This window comes from Geotrypetes seraphini, chromosome 14 (genome assembly GCF_902459505.1).
Source record: "Geotrypetes seraphini chromosome 14, aGeoSer1.1, whole genome shotgun sequence".
Lineage (NCBI taxonomy): Eukaryota > Metazoa > Chordata > Amphibia > Gymnophiona > Dermophiidae > Geotrypetes > Geotrypetes seraphini.
The window spans coordinates 76,603,145-76,628,397 of record NC_047097.1 but is presented as its reverse complement, the minus strand read 5'-3'; the positions used below and the strand labels follow the sequence as shown (position 1 = coordinate 76,628,397).

The 25,253-nt window shown below is 43.4% G+C and overlaps 2 protein-coding genes across 4 annotated transcripts in view; one reads left to right on the top strand and one right to left on the bottom strand.

Annotated features, from left to right (window-relative positions):
- MTHFS (methenyltetrahydrofolate synthetase) lies at positions 1 to 20,043 on the top strand. 3 transcript variants are annotated; one of them, XM_033920868.1, is made up of 3 exons: positions 1 to 77; positions 14,873 to 15,137; positions 19,705 to 20,043. In XM_033920868.1, the coding sequence occupies exons 1-3, from the start codon at positions 36 to 38 to the stop codon at positions 19,926 to 19,928; spliced, it is 531 nt and encodes a 176-aa protein (XP_033776759.1). In that variant the 5' UTR covers positions 1 to 35; the 3' UTR covers positions 19,929 to 20,043. The 3 variants fall into 3 exon arrangements, with proteins under 3 accessions (XP_033776759.1, XP_033776758.1, XP_033776757.1); XM_033920867.1 differs by having other exon boundaries at positions 11 to 146; XM_033920866.1 differs by lacking the exon at positions 1 to 77 and adding an exon at positions 145 to 270.
- The window catches only part of MINAR1 (membrane integral NOTCH2 associated receptor 1), a 58,086-nt gene continuing 42,214 nt past the window's right edge, over positions 9,382 to 25,253 (bottom strand). The window contains exon 4 of the mRNA XM_033920865.1: positions 9,382 to 9,510. The gene's annotated coding sequence lies outside the window, so the exon portion shown is untranslated. The remainder of the gene's footprint in view (positions 9,511 to 25,253) is intronic.

Sequence of the window (25,253 nt, the reverse complement as noted above, 5' to 3'; positions counted from 1 at the left end):
TAGGCGCAGGAGCAGGAGGAGGACGTGGCGCTAAAATGGCGTCGGCGAGTTCGCTGAAGCGCGCCCTGAGGGCTGAGGTGAAGCGTCGAGTTGTGGCTGTGAGCGCGGAAGAGAAAAGGCGGCAGTCGCAGGCTCTGGCTCGGAAAGTGTGTGATGGGGGCGTCCTGGCGCTCTCTCGGCCCTCGAGGGGTCGCTCACTCGGTCGTGGCGTTGGGTGGGGGAAGCGGCAGGGCCCGTCCTTCCGGAGTCCAAGAGGAGCGTGTGATGGAGGTAGAAAGGAGGCGGCCTGCCAGGCTCTGCTCTCGCCCCTTTGGCTGTGGGATTGATTCGTCGTTACAAGGAGCCTGATTACTTTCTGTCCTCATTCAGGTCAGTGGTTCCCAATTCTGTCCTGGAGGAGCAGCAGCCAGTCAGGTTTTCAGGATAGCCCTAATGACTATTCATGGAGCAGGTTTGCAAGCCTGTCACCTCCATTATATGCAAATCTCTCTCATGCATATTCATTAGGGTTATCTCAAAAACCCGACTGGCTGCTGGTCCTCCAGGACAGGGTTGGGAACCACTGATCTAAATCACTCTCTTGCTTCCAATAGTGACAGTTCCAGGTCACAAACACCCAGTGGTATAGTGGGGGTTAGGGTCTTCCCAATCCTCCACCCCCACCTAGGAAGTGGCATCAGAGGGCGAGCCGACAACAACGTGGGCATGCTGGTGATGTTAAAAAGGGAAGGGGGTGCCACCATCACGGGTGCTGCTCACCCCTACTCTACCACTGCAATCACCTTGCAGAATTTAAAAAATAGCAAGACTCCATGCTACTTACCTCAAGTTTATGCAATTTTCCTCCAGGAATTTGTATAAACATTTCCTAAGCCATTAACATGGGGTGAAAAATATTTTCTACAGCAGTGGTTCCCAACCCTGTCCTGGAGGAACACCAGGCCAATTGGGTTTTCAGGCTAGCCCTAATGAATATGCATGAAGCAAATTTGCATGCCTATCACTTCCATCATATGCAAATCTCTCTCATGCATATTCATTAGGGCTAGCCTGAAAACCCAATTGGCCTGGTGTTCCTCCAGGACAGGGTTGGGAATCACTGCTTTAGATAATGTTCATACTGTGCATGTGCCAGTGCCTTCCAGCCTGATCTTGGCTTGCAGGACCATCAGTGCTTTGTTTTCCGGGAAGCTGAGAACCTGTGTCTTCAGTTTTTTTTGCAGCATATTGACCTTTTGCCGCCTTTGTGCCTTCCCGTACATATTTATCAATATTTTCCTCATGGTTTTTATCGTATTCCAGTGTTTTACCTGACTTTGGTTCATATTTACCGTATTTCCCCACATGTAGGCTGCGGCCTCTATATGGGTTTTGCAAGCTGGCCTAGTGGGTGCAGCTTGCAAAACTGAGGCAACCTATACAAGTTTTAAAAATCACAGCCGTCAGTTCAGTTCTCACGGGACTCGCAAGTCCAGCAAGAACTGACGGCATGGACATGCAGGAAGCAGTGCGGGGCCAGGATGGAGATAGAAAAGATCTCTCCTGCCGTGCATCACTGGCTGCGATTCAGGCTGTCCAGCGAGGGAGGTAAGGTGGGGGGATGATTTTTAAAACTTGTATAGGCCACCCCAGTTACTAGTAGATAAGCTACGGCTAATACAAAGGGGTGACTTATCTACCAGTTTTTAAACTCATATAGGCGTTTTTTGCAGCCTATACAAGGGGGTGGTCTATATGTGGGGAAATATGGTATAACTATTTTGGCCTTCAAGCCACTTGGAGCCCTTTTTCCCTTCTGGGAGCATTGACCATTTTCAGCATCCTAGTTACTTAACCGCACTGGGCCATTGAGACCTTTGATTTAGCTTTGGCCATTTTACCCTCTATGTCAAAGAGGGTACTGAGTGGCTCTAAGAAATGTTCTTCATGTAATCTAGACAAATCACTGGAGGAATAAAAATATATTCTGTGATGACAATCTATAATGATTTCATTGATCACAGCTCTTATACAAAAATGCTAAATAATAAATAAATTTAAATTAAATGTGAAGTGCTCAGACCTTATAACCAGTGTTTTAAGTGTTATCACCAAAACGAGGTTAACAAAGGGACCATCATTGCCTTCACTGTCCCTCGACCACCTGAAAAATATTATCCAAAATCTCAGTGTGAGTAAATTGTATTAAATGGTGTACTTATCTCTGGCAGATGGTAATCGGTGGTGTTAATCCTCGTTCAAACAAACATAACCAAAGTGATGTGCTTTTAAAAGGTTTTGTTTCTCTATGTGTGCCTTTTACTTCATAGTCCCAGTCCCCCCGACCCAGGTTTCGTATCTTCGTCAGGGAGGGACATTGATACTAGAGAAAATAAATTAAAACAATAAACAACTTTATTAACTCAACTAACGTTAATTGATCTGAAATAGAATCTTAAAGATTACTAGTAATCTCACAATAAAGAATATTGTGTAAGTGTTACAAAAATAGTATCAGTAAATCTACATACCAAATGTTGGCTCACTGTAACTAGACCAGACCGCAAAGGAGGGCAAGCTAATCACCAGAGACCAACGTTCTGATTTTATAAGCTAAAGAACCGGAACTTGTTAAATTAAGCCCTGCCGGAAATGAGATCAAACAGAAAATGACAAGACACTCTCCGTTGTGTTATAATAGTAGCCAGTCAATCTCTGAATTTAGTCCATCAGGGGTAAGGGTGTGCCAATTATAGATGAACCGCTGTTCCTTTTGAATAAGTAATTTAGAGAGGTCTCCTTGAAAATGTTCAATGTGTAATAACACCGTATATTGAAGATCCTCAAGTGTATGTGCTTCGCTCAGCCAATGGGGAACTAAAGGGGCGGTGATACGTTTGGTACGTATGCTGCTCAAATGCTCGATAATACGAGTCTTAATTTTACGGGTGGTCTGCCCTATATATATTTTTAAACAAGGGCATTGTATATAGTAAACGACTCCGGCAGGGCTTAATTTAACAAGTTCCGGTTCTTTAGCTTATAAAATCAGAACGTTGGTCTCTGGTGATTAGCTTGCCCTCCTTTGCGGTCTGGTCTAGTTACAGTGAGCCAACATTTGGTATGTAGATTTACTGATACTATTTTTGTAACACTTACATAATATTCTTTATTGTGAGATTACTAGTAATCTTTAAGATTCTATTTCAGATCAATTAACGTTAGTTGAGTTAATAAAGTTGTTTATTGTTTTAATTTATTTTCTCTAGTATCAATGTCCCTCCCTGACGAAGATACGAAACCTGGGTCGGGGGGACTGGGACTATGAAGTAAAAGGCACACATAGAGAAACAAAACCTTTTAAAAGCACATCACTTTGGTTATGTTTGTTTGAACGAGGATTAACACCACCGATTACCATCTGCCAGAGATAAGTACACCATTTAATACAATTTACTCACACTGAGATTTTGGATAATATTTTTCAGGTGGTCGAGGGACAGTGAAGGCAATGATGGTCCCTTTGTTAACCTCGTTTTGGTGATAACACTTAAAACACTGGTTATAAGGTCTGAGCACTTCACATTTAATTTAAATTTATTTATTATTTAGCATTTTTGTATAAGAGCTGTGATCAATGAAATCTTCATGTAATCTAACCATTTCAGGTTCTGACTCATATAATTGGCGTGTCTGGGGTCTAGGGCATAAGCATTGGGACATTTGCTGTGATCTATCTTCGCTGTTCAGCTGTGCCTTGCGCATTGACACATGTGGCACATAAGAAAGCTAAGAAAAACATTCTTCCCCTTCTAGAAATGGTACTGTGTCCTCCCAAGCATCAAGTTCATTAACACATAGTAAGCACTGATGCACCAAGGACTGCTGTCCTTCCATCCAACTGATAGCACATTGTAGGAGTGCCTTGATATCAACATCTTCCATGTCCCAACATTCAGTACAGCAGACTGCTTTCAGGCTGATGTCTCTTCCGGTACTGGCACTGACTCTCCTGGAGGAGATCCAGGCTATGCTCAAGCAAGAGCCTTTGGGGCTATTGCAGATGCAGTCTTCACAGGCTTCGGTAGCTTCCATTCCTTCCTCGGCCCAGCCCGAGGATACATTGAAGCCTTAATCAAAGACAGGGTCACATACTCCTGCTCATTGGGGTCATCACAGGCCCACTTGACACATGCATTGTCATCACTGAAGGAGTTATCTCCTGGTTGCCCTACACCTCAACATTTCTCTCGCCGCACACTTTCTGATTGACTTAGTTGGGACCACTTTGAGGAATCTGACTTGGATATCTCCAGCCATTCAGAGGAGGATTTGTAGAATACTCAGCAGAAGAATCCTATGGTATATACCTTCTGATCCTTCCTCTCCTCAGCAATGCATATCTTCATCAGAAAGTAAATAGTTTACTGGCTTTATGAGGCAGCTGGGTCATGTCAAAATTAGAAAATGACACGGGGGACAAATTTTTCCCTGTCCCTTGTGGCACCACCAGTACCTGCTTGAACGATTGGCCCCGGTCAGCGCCCAGAATAGCCTGCGCTCAACGTGCCTCCAGAAGACGCTGGAGGTCCTGCTGGGTTTTTTAATCAATAAAAAAAAAACAAGTCAGGAACAATTAAGTTCTTATTACAATAAGTCTCAATTTATTGAGTGCTTTGTCTCCTAAGTCCAGGGTTTAGATCATTTACTTCATGAATAAACCAAACCATAGGAAAAACAAAAATATCCAGGCTGTAAAACCATAAAGCCCTCACCTTCCTTGCAGGTATCAACAGGTCAGTAATTCAATAGTCTATAATAGTCCAGCCCTAATAATCCTGCAGTCCCAAGTAGGGCAGGAATAAGACTATTATACTTTCTCAGTTGTATGCAAGTGTCCACTTAGGCCTGGCTTGCAACAGGCTTGCTCCAACCAACTTAATAAGCAGTTGGTGGGGGAGGGGAGTAGCCAAATCCACTTCTTCAAAACTTTGCCACAAATGGCCCCACAATCCCACCCAAGGATCTTGTGTGGATTCTCCCCAAACTACTACCCCTTCACACAGTTCATAACATTGTCCAGAATAAGCCACAAAAAAAGGCAAAAAGGTAAAAATGTTACAAACAGAAAAATGAACCTGGTTTTAATGCTACCAGCTTCTGGCACCTCAATAGCCTTGAGCCTAGCACTGCTCATCAGGCTTCCAACAGGTGCCTACAGGTTTCAAAAGAAAACAAAATCAGTAACAAAGTTCATTCAGTTAAGCACAGCCAAAAAGATAAAGTTACTGCACTTAACTTATATCCATTGCTGTGGCATCTGGTTCCATGGAAGCGTCCAAAAACTTCATGGGCTCCAGGCTGGCAAGCTGGCTGGCTTCAGGAACAGGGGCTGCATCTACCATTTCGATGTCCTGGTTCCTCTGAGGTTCAGGAGACTGGTCCTGGGAACCTCCTTCCTGGGCTGACCCAGGGTAAACTGACTTGTTCCTTCTCAGTGCTGCCTCTAAAGCACTGAGGTGACCACACCCTGTTCTGTGAGGGGGCAGGGCAGCCTATAGCTGTTGCTGGGATTTTCCTGGGACTCTAATTAGGCCCAGTTGCTGTGAATTACCTAAGCTTGTGTTCTTAGGCCGTTGCTTTGAATGAGGCACCTCCCTCTGCTGCAGACTGTTCTCCCCATATTCCTCACCTCCCCAGGGTTTTGTAACCTGTGTTTTAAATGGGAATTCAGAACCTTCTTTTTGCTTTATGTCTAACCTATCACATTGGTTAGCCCGGGTCAAAGCCACACCAGGGCTGAGAGGTGCCTTCCCTGGCACAAGCCGAACCTTAGTGCTAGGGTTGTGACATCTTGCAGGAACTCAATCTCCCAGTCCCATCCCCATGAGTTTTAGCACTGTCTCTGTTCCTACCCCATTCCTGTAAGCTCTGCCTTAACTGCCCAAGCTTATGATTTTGAAGTGTTTGAGGCTTTTGCAAATGAGGACAGAGCTTGCAAAAATGGGCAGGGACAGGAAAAGAACTTGCAGGGATGGGAAAATGAGTTCCCATGGGGATGGGAAAAAATTTGTCCCCATGTCATTCTCTAGTCAAAATGGAAACAGAAGAGAAACCTCACTCTGAACTTTGGTGGTGCCTCAAAAGTCAAGAAGCTCAAACAAATGCATTAAGAGGTACCTTTGCATAGTGTCTTGAAAGAAACTTTATTTAAGAACTGGGAGAAACCCCTGTCAGTTCAGGTAGCTCCTAATAAGATAGACAATGTATAGAAATCATTCATTAGTTGTGGAATCTGCCCTCAAATGAGGAAATTGAACTCTTGGTAAATGCATTTTCCACACATCTATGTTTATAGATATTATGAACTACTAATTCTACATGTCCATTATTTTATATCCTAAACAACTGTCAAAAGTTTGAGGAATTGTTCCCTCCAGGCAAACTAAAACAATTTCAGCAATTATATAAAAAAGCTTGTTCACTACAAAAAAAATATATGGCTAGAGGAAGTTTCAAGTTTATTAACATTTTTGATTAAACACAAATCAGAACTTCTAAGCGTTTTACAAATTATATTAAAAAAGGGGGAAGACAAAACAGACGAATATTCAGTTTACAAAACTTGACCAATACAAATAAAACAATAGGAAATAAGGGGGAACTACAAAATTGAAAGTAAAGAATACATAGAAAGTACTTTTGATGCATTTGATGTTTCTTCTCACACTTCTGCAGTGGCAGTTGTCATGTGTAACTGAGGCTGGCTTTAGAGTCTCTGATCTAGAAACTTCAGTTTAAGAACGCCTTTCCAATTTTCTGTATAAGGGCGACAACCTGTTTGTGGATAAAATTGAGGAAGTGGCAGATAAAAAACACACACATACGAAGCCCACTTTATCTAAACCACAAACCTCTCAATCTTCCTCCTCCTCTAGAAGATATTCTACCTCATTCAGATGTTCATATTACTATAATACCAAACGGCATTACAATCTGCCATCTTCATCATCTATACCTCCTGCTGAGTGACCCCCGTGCAAGGCAACAAAGAACACAGACATCACAACCTCAATCTCAGTCCAAATAATAGCAGTCCTTTTGTCTTTTTTAGAGAGCATTGCAACATTCCCCTGCTTCTTGTTTCCATTCTCTCTGTTAGAGGCAGATTACTTCCATCAATGTTGGACTCTTACAACAACAGATTAGTAGGTGCTTCGTGTTGTCATTCAGGGCTATTGCCTTATGCTTGAGCAAAACAGATTCTATGCTGCTTATCATAGGAATAAGCAGTGGATTTCACCAAGCCATCTTAACAATAAGCTTTTTTATCCCAGGTCAAGCAGGCAGCATATTCTCACGTTTGGGTGATGTCACTGACGAGTGCAATGCCACTTTAAGAGTTTAGAAAGTTCGCGATAGCCCGAACTGCGCATGCGCAAGTGCTTTCCCGCCCAATGCAGAGCGTGCAGTCCCTCAGTTTCTTAGTTTCCGCGGAGCTAAGAAGTCGCATTTTCAACGGCTGTTGAAAATTTTTTCACTGCTTTCCCACTCGCAGTTTCTGATTTTTCAGTCAGTTCTTTTATTTTTATTTCTCCCTTCCTTCCTTCCCACTCCACCCCATCCCATGGTCTGGCATCTCTCCTCCTATCTCTCCCTCTCCCTCCCTGCTCTGGCACCTCCGCTACTTCCTTTCTGGTCTGGCATTTGTCTCCTTAGTTTCCCTTCCCTCCCCCCATGCCTTGGCATCTCTGTCCTCTCCTTCCATCTCCCCCTTCCCCTCAATTATCTGGCATCTCCTCTCCTTCCTTTATTTCCCTCCTTCCTTCTTTTTCCTTGGTCTGGCATCTGTCTCTCCCCACCCCCCATATGCCCTGACATCTCTCCCTCCCCCTCCATGGTCTGGTATCTCCTTTCTTTTCCCTCCCTCCTCTGGTCTTCCTTCTCCCTCCTTCCCTCTCTCTTCCCAATTGAGTGCAGCAGCAGCATTTCTCTCCCCTCCTCGTAGTGCAGCAACAGCATTTCTCCCCCCCTTCCATAGTGCAGCAGCATTTCTCTCCCTGCAGTGCAGCATTCACAATTTGCTACAGGCTAAGGCGGGAGATAGGAAGCGACAAGGGAAGCTTACAACTTGCTGCTCTTGCTTGCTTCGGGCCTTCCTCGCTGCCAGGTCCTGCCTTCGCGGAAACAGAAAGTAGGCAGGACCTGGCAGCGAGGAAGGCCCGAAACAAGAGCAGCAAGTTGTAAGCTTCCCTCCCTGCCCTATCTCTCGCCTTAGCCTGTAGCGAATTAAACCCATGCTCCAGGGCTCTAACAGTAACACTCTTCGTGCCGGCTTCCATTCTTTTCCCTCCCCCCCTAACCTCGGGACGTAACTTCCGGTTTCAGAGGGGAATAAGGGAAGCCGGCATGCACAGTGCTAACGTTAGAACCCTGGAGCATGGGTTCAAATCTCTTGCTGGCGCTTTTTTTTTTTTTTTTTTAAAGTCAGCCTGAGGCAGAGTCGAACATTGAACTTCCGGTGGTTCTTCAGGCTGTGCCGAGTCAGCCTGGGGAATCCCCAAGCCAGTGAGAGGGTTTATAGAAAAAAAAAAAGATATTTGAGCAGCGGCGGCAGCAGCAGGATTCACAACCGAGATGACAGCCGGGCGGTCATCTAAATTAGCCGGGCAGAGCACCCGGCTTAAAGGCTCTAGGGAGAACACTGATTGCTAGTATGCCATTTTCTATTTTAAGCTGTCTTGCTTGTCTAACCATTCTTGTTGAAATGCCGAATTTAGAAGATGTTTTTTCAATAGACCAGCTCTTTGGAGCTAGTGTAAGGATTTGTAATTTTTCTGCACGACTTGAAGTCAAGTTTAGTTTTTCTTTTAAGCAAAGTAAAAGTTCAGCATAATCTGAACAGGTTTGACATTGATGACTGCAGTTACAGCTGCAAGGTCTGAGAAAACTTCATCAGGTTCTCAGTGAGGTTTGTGCTTGAGCAATTTTATGTTTCACATAACCTCTGGAGTCGTGTTTACTCACTTTCTTCAGCTTTAAAGGAGATTCCCAAGTGCCACTAAGCTAATATTAATTTTTCAATTTTTTTCAATTAGTTCTTCATTAGATGATGGATCTGATAATGAAGCTTGCGCAGTCATTCTGGTGTTTATCTCTTTTTGACAAATTATGTACAACTTTTGACCAGGTGTGATCTGATTTTTTTGTTAATTGCTCTGCAACACTGCCACTGATAAGCTTTAGACTTTTTCTAGCCTGATGATTAGGTTTCAAGAATGGATTGCCGCATGACCTTTGTAAAAAAAATAAATAAATAAAATTGTGTTAAACATTGCCTCATGATGGAGACATATAGTTGAGTCAATAATTTCTGATGACTTGTGTGAAGGTTTTTTATGAGTTTTAAGGTCCTCTCTGCCCTGTAGGCTGTTAAATGACATTGTGATTCATTGATATTGCCAATGGTGCATGCATCAATTGTATCAATAGGTTCTGGATCCATTGCTTATAAACTCATTCTTTCAAGCTCTGGAAATAAAAACATGTGAAAACAAAAGCAAAAAATTACATTACTAACATGCCTGGTATTCACAAGCAAATTTACTCGTACCAATAACCATGGTGTAACATGAAACACATAGTACAGCAAACAAAATCAACTGCTTTTATTCATAAATTATTCTACAGATTAGATTCAGCAATGTAATAATTATGCAGTGTCATCACAATTAAGTGTTAAAACAAACAGTAAATTATGTGTGGTATAAAGTTCTTTGGTGCCGCTCCGCTTTACCTTGTTGATAGATTTGTTACTATGATTCACGGGAACAGTAGACAATCCCATGCCCTATTTATGTTCCGTTCTGTTAAGGACTGTAAAAATAAGAAATATTATGGGCACTGTCTTTCCTATCAAGCAGCTCAATTCGATAAAGAATTCCACCCATTACTGACCAGATCAATATCTTATAAACATTACAGAAAACTTTTCTTTTTTCTAAAATTAGAAACATAGAACATAGAAACATAGAAAGATGACGGCATCAAAGGGCTATAGCCCATCAAGTCTGCCCACTCTACTGACCCATCCTCTTAAGTCTATACCTAGTGACCAATTCTTCAGATCGACCCTCGTAGGGATCCTACATAGGCATCCCATTTATTCTTAAAGTCCAGCACGCTGTGAAGAAATACTTCCTGATGTGGCCAAGGAATTTCCCACCCCTAAGTTTGAGCGGATGCCCTCTTGTGGCCGAGGGTCCTTTGAGAAAGAAGATATCATCTTCCACCTTGATACGTCCTGTGATGTATTTAAATGTCTCAATCATGTCTCCCCTCTCCCTACGTTCCAGAGTGTAAAGTTAGCTAATTCTTGCATATTGCATTATCTCTGTATCCACTAATAGCATAATATTTTGTAAACTGCATTGAACTAAGGGTTATGCGGTATAGAAATCTGTTATTATGTTATGTTATAATTCATCTTGCATTTCTCATTGAAGGGTGAATGTGGTCCCTCTCCACAAAAGTGGAAGTAAGGAAGAAGTAGGGAATTCTGACTTCTGTGGTAAGCAAATTAATGGAAACGCTTTTAAAACAGAGAATAGTCACGTTTCTGGAATCCTGTGGATTACAGGACTGGAGGCAACATGGATTCACTAGAGGTAGGTCTTGTCAGACAAATCTGATCAATTTCTTTGACTGGGTGACCAGAGAATTGGATAGAGGATGTGCGCTAGATGTGTATTTAGATTTTAGCAAAGCAAGTTGACAGTGTTCCACACAGACGTCTTATAAATAAACTGAGTGCCCTTGGGATGGGTCCCATAGTGACGGGCTGGGTCAGGAACTGTTTGAATGGAAGGCGACAGAGGGTAGTGATCAATGGAGATCGCTCTGAGGAAAGAGATATTACCAGTGGTGTGCCTCAAGGTGCTGTTCTTGGGCCTGTTCTTTTTAACATTTTTATAAATGATATTGCTGAAGAGTTATCGGGTAAGATTTGCCTCTCTGCGGATGATACCAAAATCTACAATAGAGTAGACACACCGGATGGTGTGAATAACATGAAGAAAGACTTGGCGAAGCTTGAAGAATGGTCTGAAATTTGGCAGCTAAAATTTAATGCTAAGAAATGCAAGATCATGCATTTGGGTTTCAAAAATCCAAGGGAACGATACAGTATAGGGAGTAAAACATAGAGTATGACAGCAGATAAGGGCCGGCGGCCCAACAAGTCTGCCCACTCAAGACTAGCCCTCCCTCCCTGGGGTATCCATTTTTAAGCATAACTCTGTGGTACCCCTACCTGTTTCTCCCATCGATTCTTGAAGTCGATCACACTGCTGGCCTCGACCACCTGGCGTAGAAGACTATTCCATTGATCAATCACCCACTCGGTGAAGAAGTACTTCCTGGTGTCACCATGAAGTCTTCCCCTCATGAGTTTCAGCGGATGCCCTATTGTCACCGTGGGACCCTTTAGAAAAAAGATTTCTTCCTCCACTTCAATTTGTCCCGTGATGTATTTGAATGTTTCTATCTCTGCGCTTCTCGAGTGAATATAGACACAGCCTGGTCAGACGTTCTTCATATGGGATGTCTTTAAGTCCTGATACCATCCTAGTGGCCATTCTCTAGATTTACTCCATCCTCTTCACATCCTTTTGATAATGCGGCCTCCAAAACTGGACACAGTACTCCAGATGAGGTCTTACCATGGCTCTATACAGCGGCAGTATGACTTCAGGCTTAAGGCTGATAAAGCTCCTTCTGATGCATCCCAGCAGTTGTCTGGCCTTTGCTGAAGCTTTCTCCACCTGATTGGCAGCCTTCATATCTTCCCTGATGAGGACTCCCAGGTCCCTTTCTTTAGTAGTTCTCGATAAGTTTTCCCCGTTCAAGGTGTAAGGTGAAGAACTTATGTGCACGACAGAAGAGCGGAACTTGGGTGTGATTGTATTTAATGATCTTATGGTGGTCAAACAGGTTGAAAAGGTGACGGCGAAAGCTAGAAGGATGCTAGGTTGCATAGGGAGAGTTATGGCCAATAGGAAAAAGGAGGTATTGATGCCTCTGTATAAGACTCTGGTGAGACCTCATTTACAAAAGAACATAAGAATTGCTGCTGCTGGGTCAGACCAGTGGTCCATCGTGCCCAGCAGTCCGCACACGCGGTGGCCCCCAGGTCAAAGACCAGTGCTCTAAATGAGTCCAGCCTCACCTACATACATTCCAGTTTAGCAGGAACTTGTCCAACGTTGTCTTGAATCCCTGGAGGGTGTTTTCCCCTATAACAGACTCCGGAAGAGCGATCCAGTTTTCTACCACTCTCTGGGTGAAGAACTTCCTTACGTTTGTACGGAATCTATCCCCTTTCAACTTTAGAGAGTGCCCTCTAGTTCTCCCTACCTTGGAGAGGGTGAACAATCTGTCTTTATCCACTAAGTCTATTCCCTTCAGTATTTTGAATGTTTCGATCATGTCCCCTCTCAGTCTCCTCTTTTCAAGGGAGAAGAGGCCCAGTTTCTCCAATCTCTCACAGTACAGCAATTCCTCCAGCCTCTTAACCATTTTAGTCATTCTTCTCTAGACCCTTTTGAGTAGTACCGTGTCCTTCTTCATGTATGACGACCAGTGCTGGACGCAGTACTCCAGGTGAGAGCGCACCATGGCCTGGTACCGCGGCATAATAACCTCCAATCTGTTCGTGATCCCACTCTTAATCATTTCTAGCATTCTGTTTGCCCTTTTCGCCACTGCCGCACATTGCGCGGATGGCTTCATCTACTTGTCGATCAGAACTCCAGAGTCTCTTTCCTGGGAGACCGCACCTTCAAAAAGATATAAAAAGGATGGAGTCAGTCCAGAGGAAGGCTACTAAAATATTGTGTGGTCTTCGTGAAAAGGCGTATGGGGACAAACTTAAATATCTCAATCTGTATACTTTGGAGGAAAGGCGAGAGAGGGGAGATATGATAGAGATGTTTAAATACCTACGTAATATAAATGTGCATGAATCGAGTCTCATTTGAAAGGAAACTTTGCAATGAGAGGGCATAGGATGAAGTTAAGAGGTGATAGGCTCCGGAGTAATCTGAGGAAATACTTTTTTACGGAAAGGGTGGTAGATGCATGGAACAGTCTCCTGGAAGAGGTGGTGGAAATAGAGACTGTGTCTGAATTCAAGAGATCTGAGATAGGCACATGGGATCTCTCAGAGAGACAAAGAGATAATGGTTACTCTGGATGGGCAGACTAGATGGGCCATTTGGTCGCTATCTGCCATCATGTTTCTATGTAGTTATGCTGCTGTGCCTATCAGAATTCAATTGCAAATTTCTTCCCTATACAAAAAAACGTTGCTCTATCCAATGCTTTTTGAACCAAAGTGATTGCTGGTGTCAAAACTGAAATACAAGGCTTCAAAAATTGGTAAATTTGTTAATATTTTTGCTGCTCTGTTTGACTTGCAATATCTTTGCAAAAAAATGAAAGCAGGCCTTGAAATTTTCATAGATGAATACTAATCAATAGTTGAGGAGGTGTACCAAGCAAGAAGTCACCACTTAAATTTGTTACAAATCTATGGCACCCCAAAGATGAAGCCAAATATTAGCGAATTGAATTTTTAGCCAACTTTAGCATTGAGGCACCAGAAGAGTCAGTGAACTTCAAGCACTGGTAGTGGATCCTCATTTCTCAGTGTTCCATCATGACAAAGAGGTGCTTTGCAGTCATCCCAAGTTACTTCCAAAGGTCGTCACTAAATTCTACCTTAATCAACTTATTGTACTTCCAGTATTCTTTCCTAAGCCTCATTCTCATCCTAGGGAAATGGCCCTTCACACTCTGGACTGCAAAAGAGCATTGGCCTACTATTTGCAGAGAACCCAGTCTCATAGAACATCTCAACTTTTCATTTCCTTTGATCCTAAGAAATTGGGACATCCAGTATCCAACAGAATGATTTCCACATTTTCCACATGGTTGGCCTCTCATATCTCTTTTTGTTATGCTCAGGCTGGGCTACAACTGGGGAGTCGTGTTACAGCCCACAAAGTCAGAGCTATGGCAGCTTCATTTGCTTTTCTTCGCTCTACTATTGATGAAATCTGCAAAGCTGCTACTTGGTCCTCGGTTCACACATTCACATCACACTACTGTCTGGAATCTTATTTCTGACGGGATGGTCACTTCGGCCAAGCAGTATCGCAAAATTTATTTTCCTTCATTTAAAATCTTTATTCATTTTAAAACTTATAATAAGTATGATAACATATCCATACAAATAACCATAAATATATCACTTAATAATCAATGATACATATAATATTCTCTTATCTCCCCCCCTCCCCACCCTTATCTATCATATAATCAATACTTATACAACATGTAACAATAAAAATACCTTCCCTCCCACCCCATAATTGAACTTGTAAATTTATTTTCCTAATGGTCAACTCTGCCTCCATCCCATTCTAGTAAGCTAGGAAGTTCCATATGTGAGAATATGCTGCCTGCTTGTCCTGGGATAAAGCATTGTTACTTATCATAACAGGTGTTATCCAGGGACAGCAGGCAGATATTCTCACAACCCACCCACCTCTCCTGGTTGGCTTCTTAGCTTGCTTAATGAACTGAGGAGCCACGCGCCAACGTCGGGCAGGAAGGCACTCACGCATGCGTGGTGCAGGCTATTACAAACTTTCTAAAAATCTTAAAGTGGCGATGCACTTTTAAAGTGTCCATACCTGGACTCTGTAGATAATGTCGCCCACATGTGAGACTATCTGCATGCTGTCCCTGGATAACACCTGTTACAGTAAGTAGCTGTGCTTTTTCTTATATCTTTATATTTTAGAAATTAAAGCTTGTGTTTTCTTCAAAGGTGACTGAACATTCTAAGTATCTACAAGCAGAAAGGGTTGCAATCTTTCTGAGCATGCAGGATGAAGAAGTGCATACAGAAGAAATTATTAAAGATATCTTCCAGCGTGGGAAGTTGTGCTTTATTCCACGTTACAAACCTGGCAGTAATCGCATGGATATGGTGAGACTGGCTTCTTTGGAGGAGGTCTTTTCCTTGCCACTGACTTCCTGGAATATTCGTCAGCCTGCAGAAGATGATGCAAGAGAGGAGGCCTTATGTACAGGTGAGAAGGGGTGAGATTGGGGGGGGGGGGAGGTGGGAACTAAGAATATGCTGATTAAAAAATAGAAATCTATCATAAAAGGTTATTATCACAGGACAAGCAGGCAGCATATTCTCACATGTGGGTGACATAGTTTACAGAGATTTGAGGGGAGATAATTTGAAGAATTTCAGGGTGGTCATATAAATATTGAAAAGAATGGGAGAGAGAGGTGATCCCTGAGGTACTCCGCATGAAGGCTTCCAGGAAAGGGACATAGTGTCATTCATGCTAACAACATAAGATCATGATTGCAAAAATTTTGAGAACCAATCTAGGACTGTAAGATCGAGACCTAGGCTCCTTTTACAAAGGTTCGCTAGGGCCTTAACGTGCAGAATAGCGCGCGCTACCCGCTACCACCTCCTTTTAAGCAGGTGGTAATTTTTCGGCTAGCACGCACTAATCTTTGTGCATGCACTAAAAAAATTAGTGCACCTTAGTAAAAGGAGCTCCTAGCTCAGAAAGTTGATGGATCAAGATGTTATCCCAGGACAAGCAGGCAGCATATTCTCACATGTGGGTGACATCATCCACGGAGGCCGGATGCAGACAGCTTCGCAAGCAGACTTGCTTGTAGAACTTCAGAAAGTTTGCGATTGCCATACCGCACATGCACGATTGCCTTCCTGCTCAGCGTAGGGCGCGTCTCTCCTCAGTTCTCAGTTTTCCACGGAGTTGAGAAGTCCTCTTTCGACGCTTTGTGCTAGACTCAGTTTTACTTCGTGCTAGTGCTGCCCGATTCAGGCAAAAAAATTTCAATTTGATTCAGCCTATTGAATTGGTTTTTCGATTCGATTCAATTCAATTTTCCTGCCCAATTGGGTGTTTTTTTCAAACATCCTGGTGGATTTATTTTATAGTCTCTTCACTCCCTTTGCCTTCTCCTAACCACACTGGTGCTGTGGTGTAAACAAAATAAACAAACAAAAAAGACTTTTCCTCTCTCTGTTAAATCCTAGCTCACGTTTGGGGTCTAACACCAGTTCTGGCAGGATACACATTTCAAATCTGACATATTGTAATCACAAAACAGAAAATAAAATTAGTTTTTCTACCTTTTGTTTTCTGATCATTATTCAAATCTTGTTGGTCCCAGGCTCTGATTGTCTTCTAATAACTTGCTTGCCAGGGTCTCCTTTCTTCTTTCTCCGTGCTAACCATCCATCTGCCATCTCTGTCCTCCCCTTCCATTTCCCTTCCCTCCTCCAGAGGTCTGGCATCTTTCCTTTTTTTCGTCTCCCTCCACAGATCCACCTTTTCTTAACTACCCTTTCATCCAGCATCTCTCCCTCCTTCCCCACCACCCCAGGGTCCACCATCTCTCCCTTTCTTTTCCCAAATACCCTCCTATTCAGGATCTCTGCTTCTGCTCTGCTTCGGAGCTGTTTCCTCTGCCGTGGTCCCGCCCCTCCTCTGAAGTCAGAGGCAGGATCGCGGCGGAGGTAACAGCTCTGAAGCAGTTTGCAAAGATCGCTAGCACCGCGATCTTCTCTGCAGGTTTCTCTTATAAGGAAAATGGTGCAGGGAGGCCAGGGGGGAAGCCGGACGCCAGCACTTCCCGATTGACTCTCCCCCCTCGCCCTCTAAAGCAGGTGCGGCAGCGGCCAGCCAGCAAGAGCAGCACTGCCGCTCCTGCTGCGCCTAAGGCCTTTTTGACCATCTAATACAGAGCATAACCTCCATCGTTCTGCCTCTGTCCTCTTCTCTCTCCCCTTCCCATTGGAATCATCTCCATCATTTTTACCACCGTTGGGAGACTATTACATCAGATCTCTGGGTGCTGTCCATCATCAGGGAAGGATACTCTCTCATTTCATCCAGGTTCCTCCAGATCTGTCTTCAAAAGAGTATCCTTCCAATCCATCCCAGACCGCCCTTCTTTTTCAAGAAGCTCAAGCTCTGCTTTGTCTCCGTGCCATCGAGGAGGTTCCGCTGGAACAACAGAACAGGGGTTTTTACTCCCATTACTTCCTAGTTCCGAAGAAGACTGGCGATCTGCAACCTATTTTGGACCTCAGAGCCCTCAACAATTTCATGTCAGAGAGAAATTTCGGATGTTGTCTCTGGCATCTCTATACCCCTTTTAGATCAGAATGATTGGTTATGTTCTCTAGATCTCAAAGAGGCTTACACTCACATTCCCATTCCTCCAACCTCTCGACAATTCCTCAGATTTCAGATGGGGAATCTGCATTTTCAGTACAGAGTGCTGCCTTGCGACCTGGCTTCATCTCCAAGAGTGTTTACCAAATGTCTCGTGGTAATGGTAGCAGCCCTGCGGAACCATGGCCTCCAGGTGTTCCTGTACCTGGACGACTGGCTCATCAAGGATTCAACATCTCAAGGGGTTATTGTAGCAACCCAACGGACTATGTAGTTCCTACAAAGTTTGGGATTCAACTTTCCTAAATCCCAGCTACATCCCTCTCAAACTTTGCAGTTTATCGGAGCTGTTCTAGACACTGTCCGGCTCAGAGTATTCTTTCCTCAACAACGTCAGGATGCTCTCATTCATCTCTGCCTCTAACTTGCACCGTGTGGTCATGCTTTCATTCGCTGGAAGCTGCGTGCTAAATCAGGAGTTTAGTGACTCATGGATAAGGTAGTTCATTCAATATTATATCGGCCCCAACGGAGCTTCAGTTCCAAGTGCCCTGCCACATTGGTGATGTCACGTCCTCCAACTTATCATTCTTAATGATCTTTTTTTTCAATGCGAATGATGATATACAGCATATATACAGAGGAGATTGATCATGCAGAATTTAAAAAAAACAAAAACCCAATATAACTGATGTTAAATAGAATTTGAAATGCTACTAGTAACCAATGTAATTTGTGAAGTAGCAGAGTTACTCTATCAAAATTTTGTATTACATAAGAATCTAGCCATCACATTCTGGAGAATTTGAAGTTTAGCTTTTGTTTCTTATTTACATTTTAGGAAACAATTGAAAACTTATTTGTTCTCTAAATATTAATGTAATTAGCAATAGACTTTCAAGTTCCTTCATCCAGTTCTAGTCTTATTAATGTTTTGTTAACTGCATAGAACTTAACGGTAATGTGGTCTAGAAATTGCTTTTATGTTATGTTATGTAATAGCATATACATTGGATGTTCGTGAAAACAATAACTAATTTGTGTGAGTATACAGGATTGCATAATGTTATTAAGACATTTGGGAAGCCTCTGCTTGCCCTGGATTGGTAGCATGGAATATTGCTACTCTTTGGGTTTTGGCCTGGTACTAGTGACCTGGATTGGCCACTGAGAACGGGCTAGTGGGCTTGATGGACCATTGGTCTGACCCAGTAAGGCATTTCATATGTTCTTATGTCCCAGCACTAGCTCCTTTTGCATCCCAAAATACTAGCTTTCTATCTACTTGTTCACTTAGTGCATTGCTTTTTGTGAATGGAATATGGGTATGATGTTTAATGGAAGCTAAAAGATACAAACAATAGCAAGTGGAATATAATAAATCATCACAAAAAGTATTCCAGAAAAAGTACCCACTACTTCAGAGGAGTGAAACAAGAGACTAATATGTTCTTATAAATGGAGAAAAGACCTCAGTTTCTTCCAGGGAAAAGAAATTCACCTGGAGGACCTCTATGCCAGCCGTATTCAACTTCAAGCTGCTTAGGAAAAAACATCCCAGGTCAAAAACTCCATTATAAAGAGATATTCAAAAAATCTTATGATATATAGTCCAAAATACAAAAAACACTTATCTCACTAGTTCACTGTCCTCCAGGTGGGATCCGAATCCAAACAGTCCACACAGTTCTCGCCACGCTGATCTTCTTTCAAGCGTGGGAAGGAAAAAAGAATTTATTTTAGACTCCCGACAGGCCCTGTTTCGCTTTAGATCGCTGCATCAGGGGAGGTCTCTAAAACCCCGCCTAGAACGCCGAGCCGCCATTTCTATTAAAAGAATCTGTGAAGCGGTAGCTCAATGTTACAATGTAAGTAACATGTTGTTATATCTTTTTTGTATCAAGAAGTTTTGAGGAATGTGTAAACTGTTATGTTATTTTTTAGAGACCTTCCCTGATGCAGCGATCTAAAGCAAAACAGGGCCTGTCGGGAGTCTAAAATAAATTATTTTTTCCTTCCCACGCTTGAAAGAAGATCAGCGTGGTGAGAACTGTGTGGACTGTTTGGATTCATGGAGGACAGTGAACTTGTATTTTGGACTATATATCATAAAATTTTTTGAATATCTCTTTATAATGGAGTTTTTGACCTGGGATGTTTTTTCCTATGTAGCTTGAAGTTGAATACGGCTGGCATAGAGGTCCTCCAGGTGAATTTCTTTTCCCTGGAAGAAACTGAGGTCTTCTCTCCATTTATAAGAACATATTAGTCTCTTGTTTCACTCCTCTGAAGTAGTGGGTACTTTTTCTGGAATACTTAATGGAAGCTAAAGTCATTCACCTTTAGAGACTGTTATATTAGGGCAGGTGAACATATTCTCATATCCTTTTTCTAACTATTTTTCATGTTGGTCTCTCTACAGGAGGGCTGGATCTCATGCTGGTGCCAGGTCTGGCTTTTGACAAATATGGGAACAGACTGGGCCGTGGGAAAGGCTATTATGATCGGTATCTGCAACGCTGCAGGCTGCACCCCACAGGACAGCCATATACTATAGCTCTGGCTTTTACAGAGCAGCTCTGTGAACATGTGCCTGCTGCAGAGAATGATGTTAAAATTGATGAAATACTGTTTGAAGAAAGCTAGCCCATTTGAAGTTGGAAGATCCTGTTCTTCCCAAGCAACATTCTCATGAGTCCATGAATTGCTACAGAAATGAACAGATTTCATTTTTATAAATAAATGCTCTGATTTTCTGCCAGTGGGCTCTTACAGTTTATGCTAATAGATAGGATTCTACTTTGGCATTAAAGGGAATAAGAGACAGCTTTGACAGAAGGAATGATAGACTGAGCTGGAGACATGCAAAGTGATGCATGTTGGGATGAATAACAAAACTATAGTTACACAATGTTAAGTTCTATATTAGGAATCACCACTGAGGGAAATTGATTTAGGAGTCATCATGGACAATACGTTAAAATCATCTGCTCAATGTGTGGCTATGAAAGCAAATAAAATGCTAGGAATTATTTGGAAAGGAATATGCTATATTAATCAGGTTTTCTATTCTGCCTTTACCTATTTAGTTTAGAGTTGGATTACATTACAAGAGGTTGGGTCAGTTACCCAGGAAATTACAGTAGACAGATGGCCATTCAATAGGGTTGCTAGTACAGATAGATAAGTACAACTATTATTATCCCAGGACAAGCAGGCAGCATATTCCCACACATGGGTGACATCACCGACGGAGCCCCTCAGCGGACAGCCTCGAAAGCAAACTTGCTTGAAGATCTCGATCTTTCGAGTGCTGCATCGCACATGCGCGCGTGCCTTCCCGCCCGAACTAGGGGGCGCATGACCTGAGAAGATCCTCAGTTCAACATTTTCCGCGGAGCTGAGAAGACTTGTTCCTCTGGCTCTGCAGCGTTGTGCCTTCTCTTCACCGCGGAACTTATTTCACGGTCCCTGTGTTGCGCTTTGACTTTTCTTTTCTAAAAAAAAAAAAAATTAGAATTTTCTTTTTCTTTTTTGAGTTGCCGAGTTTTGGGGACTTGGGGCCTAGGCCTCTCTCCCTTCTCCTCGGGACGGACTTTATATTTTCTATGTCCCGCCTTTGACCAGGTTTAAGCGGTGTTATCAGTGCGGCAGGACGATCTCTATCACCGACCCTCATAGTCGGTGTATGATCTGTTTGGGGGCTGGTCATCGCCCAGACGATTGTGACCGCTGTCTCACTCTTCAACCTCGTGCTTTTCGACGCCGCTGTGACAAATTCTTCGAACTTTTTCCACGGATGGAGCCGGAGAAGACCTCGACCCCAGTCAAGACGCCATTAAAGCCCTCGACTTCGGGGGCGCCCTTGAGTGCCAAAGCCTCAACTTCGCCTCCAGTACCGGCCTCGGCCTCGAAGACCTCCGGGTCCTCGGCCTCGAAGGCCTTATCGGTGTCATCCTCGAAGCCTGCGACTGGGGGTAAGTCTCCGGCTTCCTTTTCAGGAACCATCCCCAAGAAGCCAACAGAGTCTCTGTCCACGCAACCCGGGGCTCCGGGTCTGCCTCCGTCCTCGAGACCGTCGGCTAAACGTGCCTCCAAGTCTCGGGAATACTCTCATTCGAGATCTCCCTCCTTGGAGCGCACAGGAGCACCTACGAGACTGAGTCCTCTGGTCTCCGTGTCCATGTTTGAGGATATGCTCAAGTCAATCTTGACCACCCATATTTCCACTATTGTAGCTCAGTTGGTTCCATCCTCGACTTTGTCTTCGGGAGTCCAGTCTGAGCAGCAGTCTGCGCCTCTACTGAAGTCCCCTCGGGGCAGGTCTTGCACAAGGGTTTCCTCTTCGGACTCTTTGCTTGATCCTGCTTCGAGAACATCTTTGCCTCGTCCAAAGCATCGATCGAGACCATCACAGTTTCCTTCATCTAAGAGTTCGAGGCCTTCTGAGCTGTCCTCGAAACACATGCCTCACTCTCATAGCAGGGTTGCCTCCTCTTCTGTATCCTCGAGGCATTCGAGGTCAAGGACTCCTCCCTCAAAGCCTTTGCCTCGAGACCTGTCTCCTGTTTCCAAACACTCGACGCCTCGGACCCCAAGAACCTCGCAATCGAGGAGTCTCAAAAGGAAGCATTCTGTCACTCCACCTCAAACTGGGAGTGGAGCTTCGTCGGTGACGCTGCATTTGGAGTCGGAGCCGGTGTCTCAGTACTCCCGCGAGGCTTCTCCATCTTATTCAGTGGCCCCTCGCTCCCGTTCGGCCTCTTCTGAGGAAGCCTCGACTTCGAAGTCCTCTTCATTTGCCAAGTTTGTCTTCGACATGGGGCAGGCTCTTAATCTGGACTTGCACTCCGATTCGAAATACACCCCGGAATACTTGGCAGATATGGAGCTCTCATATCCTCCCAAGGAAACTTTGAGGCTGCCCATGACTCCGGTACTGAAGCAGACTTTCCTGAGAAACATGGAAACTCCTTACTCCGTTACAGCTATCCCATCAAAACTGGAGTCCCGATATCGCATTGTCCCCTGTAAGGGCTTCGATAAATCTCAACTTTCCCACCAGTCTTTGGTAGTTTCATATGCTGTAGGTGTTTGATTTCCATAGTCCTTATATGAGTCTTACTGCTGCATTTTGAGCTAGTTGTAGACATGATAACGTTTTAGAGAAAAGAACTAGTGTTACAGTAGTCTAATTGAGATAGAATTAGAGATTGTACTAAAATTCTGAAAGCCTCTGTTTTGAAGTATTTTCTGATGGATCTTAGCTTTCTCATCACAAGGAAAGATTCTTTTATTATTGATTGCATGTGACTCTTTGTGGATAGGTGATTATCAAGTTCTACTCCTAAAATTCGGGAATGTAGTTCTAATGAAAAGTCTGTGTCGTCTACTGTGATCCTTGGAGTGTAATAGAAACATGACAGCAAATAAAGGCCAAATGGCTCATCTAGTTTGCCCATCCATAGTAACCATATAGTAACTATATAGAAACATAGAAACATGACGGCAGATAAAGGCCCATCTAGTCTGCCCATATGGGTCAGTCGAGAGACCTAGCCAAAGGAATTTGGTTTTGTCTTATTTAGTTTGAGGGAGTGGGTTGAATTGTGCTGCAACTAAGGCCATATATAAAGTTTAATAAACAGTAACATTTTCATCTTTGTTTTCCAACCTTTCCTGATAATTTCTAACATTTTATTTGCTTTCTTAGCTGCTGCCGCACATTGAGCTGAGGGTTTCAATGTATCCTCAATAATGACACCAAGATCCTTTTCCTAGGCAGTGACTCCTAACAAAGAACCCAGCATCACGTAACTATAGTTCAGGTTCCTCTTTCTCACATGCAACACTTTGCACTTGCTCACATTAAACATCATCTGCCATTTTAATGCCCAGTCTTCCAGTCTCACAAAGTCCTCTTGCAATTTTTCACAATCTTCTTGTGATTTAACAACTTTGTGTCATCAGCAAATTTAATTATCTCACTAGTTATTCCCATCTCTAGATCATTGATAAGTATGCTAAAAAGCAGCAGTCCCAGCACAGACCTCTAGGGAACCCCACTATATACCCTTCTCCAGCAAGGAATATTCCCCAGACACCTAGGAAAAATCATTCTAACAGCCATCCCAAAAGATCAAAATGGAGCAATGAATGAGATCAAGAATTACAGACCAGTAGCTTTAATCCCATTTCATGTCAACCTATTAGCATGGTGACAAATCAAATCACAAAGTACCTGGAACACCATAAACCAGCGGTAGGGAACTCCGGTCCTTGAGAGCCATATTCCAAGGGTCTCAGGTCAAAAGCGCGCCGGGACAAAGGCGCGCGCAGACAACTGAGCGCAGCGTGGAGGTGCGCGCCAAAGAAAATGACTTTTAAAGGGCTCCAACGGGAGGTGTGGGGGGGAACCCCCCCACTTTCCTTTATACAGATCGCACCGCGTTGTGGGAGATTTGGGTGGGTTGTAACCCCCCACATTTTACTGAAAACTTCAGTTTTTCCCTAAAAAACAGGGAAACAGTTAAGTTTCCAATATAATGAGGGAGGTTACAACCTCCCAAATCCCTCACAACGCCGCCGCGATCTGTATTAAGTAAACTGGGGGGGTTCCCCAACAAAAACCCCCGTCGGAGCCCCTAAAAACACTCTTTTTCTTTGGCGCGTGCTTCTGTCTTGCGCTCAGTTGTAGGCGTGCGCCTTTGTCTTCGGCGGTTTTGTCTATGAACCATATTCCAGTCAGGTTTTCAGGATTTCCCCAATGAATATGCATTGAAAGCAGTGCATGCAAATAGATCTCATGCATAATTCACTGGGGAAATCCTGAAAACCCGAATGGAATATGGCTCTCAAGGATCGGAGTTCCCTACCCCTGCCATAAACGACTACATACCACACAATCAGGTTTCAGAAAACACTACAGCACTGAAACACTACTCAGTGGCCTAGCATCTGAGATTAGAGCAAGCAGGACTAGGATGTGATGTCAAAAGAGAGCTGAGGCCAGCACGAGCAACAGGTGGAAGATGCTGCTCATGCCGTGAACATTTCAAGAGTTACGCAGGAGGATGGGGGGGACATGATGTGGACGATGCTAGGCACTACTGCCCTGAGCGCCAACCTCCCTCGCTATGCCACTGATTTGACTTAGCTAGTGCATTTCATGTGGTAGACTATCAACTACTACTGATCCTAAACTTTCTAGGGATAAGTGGTATAATGCACACTTGGCTAGAAGAATTTCTAACAAAATATACAGCGTTAAAATGAATGGAGAAAGATTGGAAGAATGGTCAGCATCAAGCGAAATACCTTAAGATTCACCACTCTCCCCAATACTTTTCAACGTACTGATATTAACACTAGAACACTTCATAGACAAAAATAACCTCACTTCTCCTATGCAGATGATATTACAATATGCATTTCTTTTACAAGAAAGAAAACAAGATCAATAAATCGGTAAATGAATCACCCATTTAGTTGCCAACTGGGCTGACAACATGAAAATGAAGCTAAAGACTAAAACAAATTTATACCAATAAGCCCACTCATAATTAACAATGATGACACTCAAATAACACTGCATAATGCCCCACTGAAACTAGAATAAGAACTGAGAATCCTAAGGATTATATTCGACAAGAACCTATCCTAGGAGGCACCAATGTGAACATTAACCAAGAAAATATTCACAACACTAAAAAAACTGAAATTTAGGTAGGATGCAAAGAAAATATGCGGAAAAAACTACAAGCCATTCAAAATGTAGCAGCCAGACTTCAAGTTTCAAGTTTATTAGGTTTTTTATATACCGCCTATCAAGGTTATCTAAGCGGTTTTACAATCAGGTACTCAAGCATTTTCCCTATCTGTCCTGGTGGGCTCACAATCTATCTAATGTACCTGGGGCTATGGAGAACTGAGTGACTTGCCCAGGGTCACAAGGAGCAGTGCAGGGTTTGA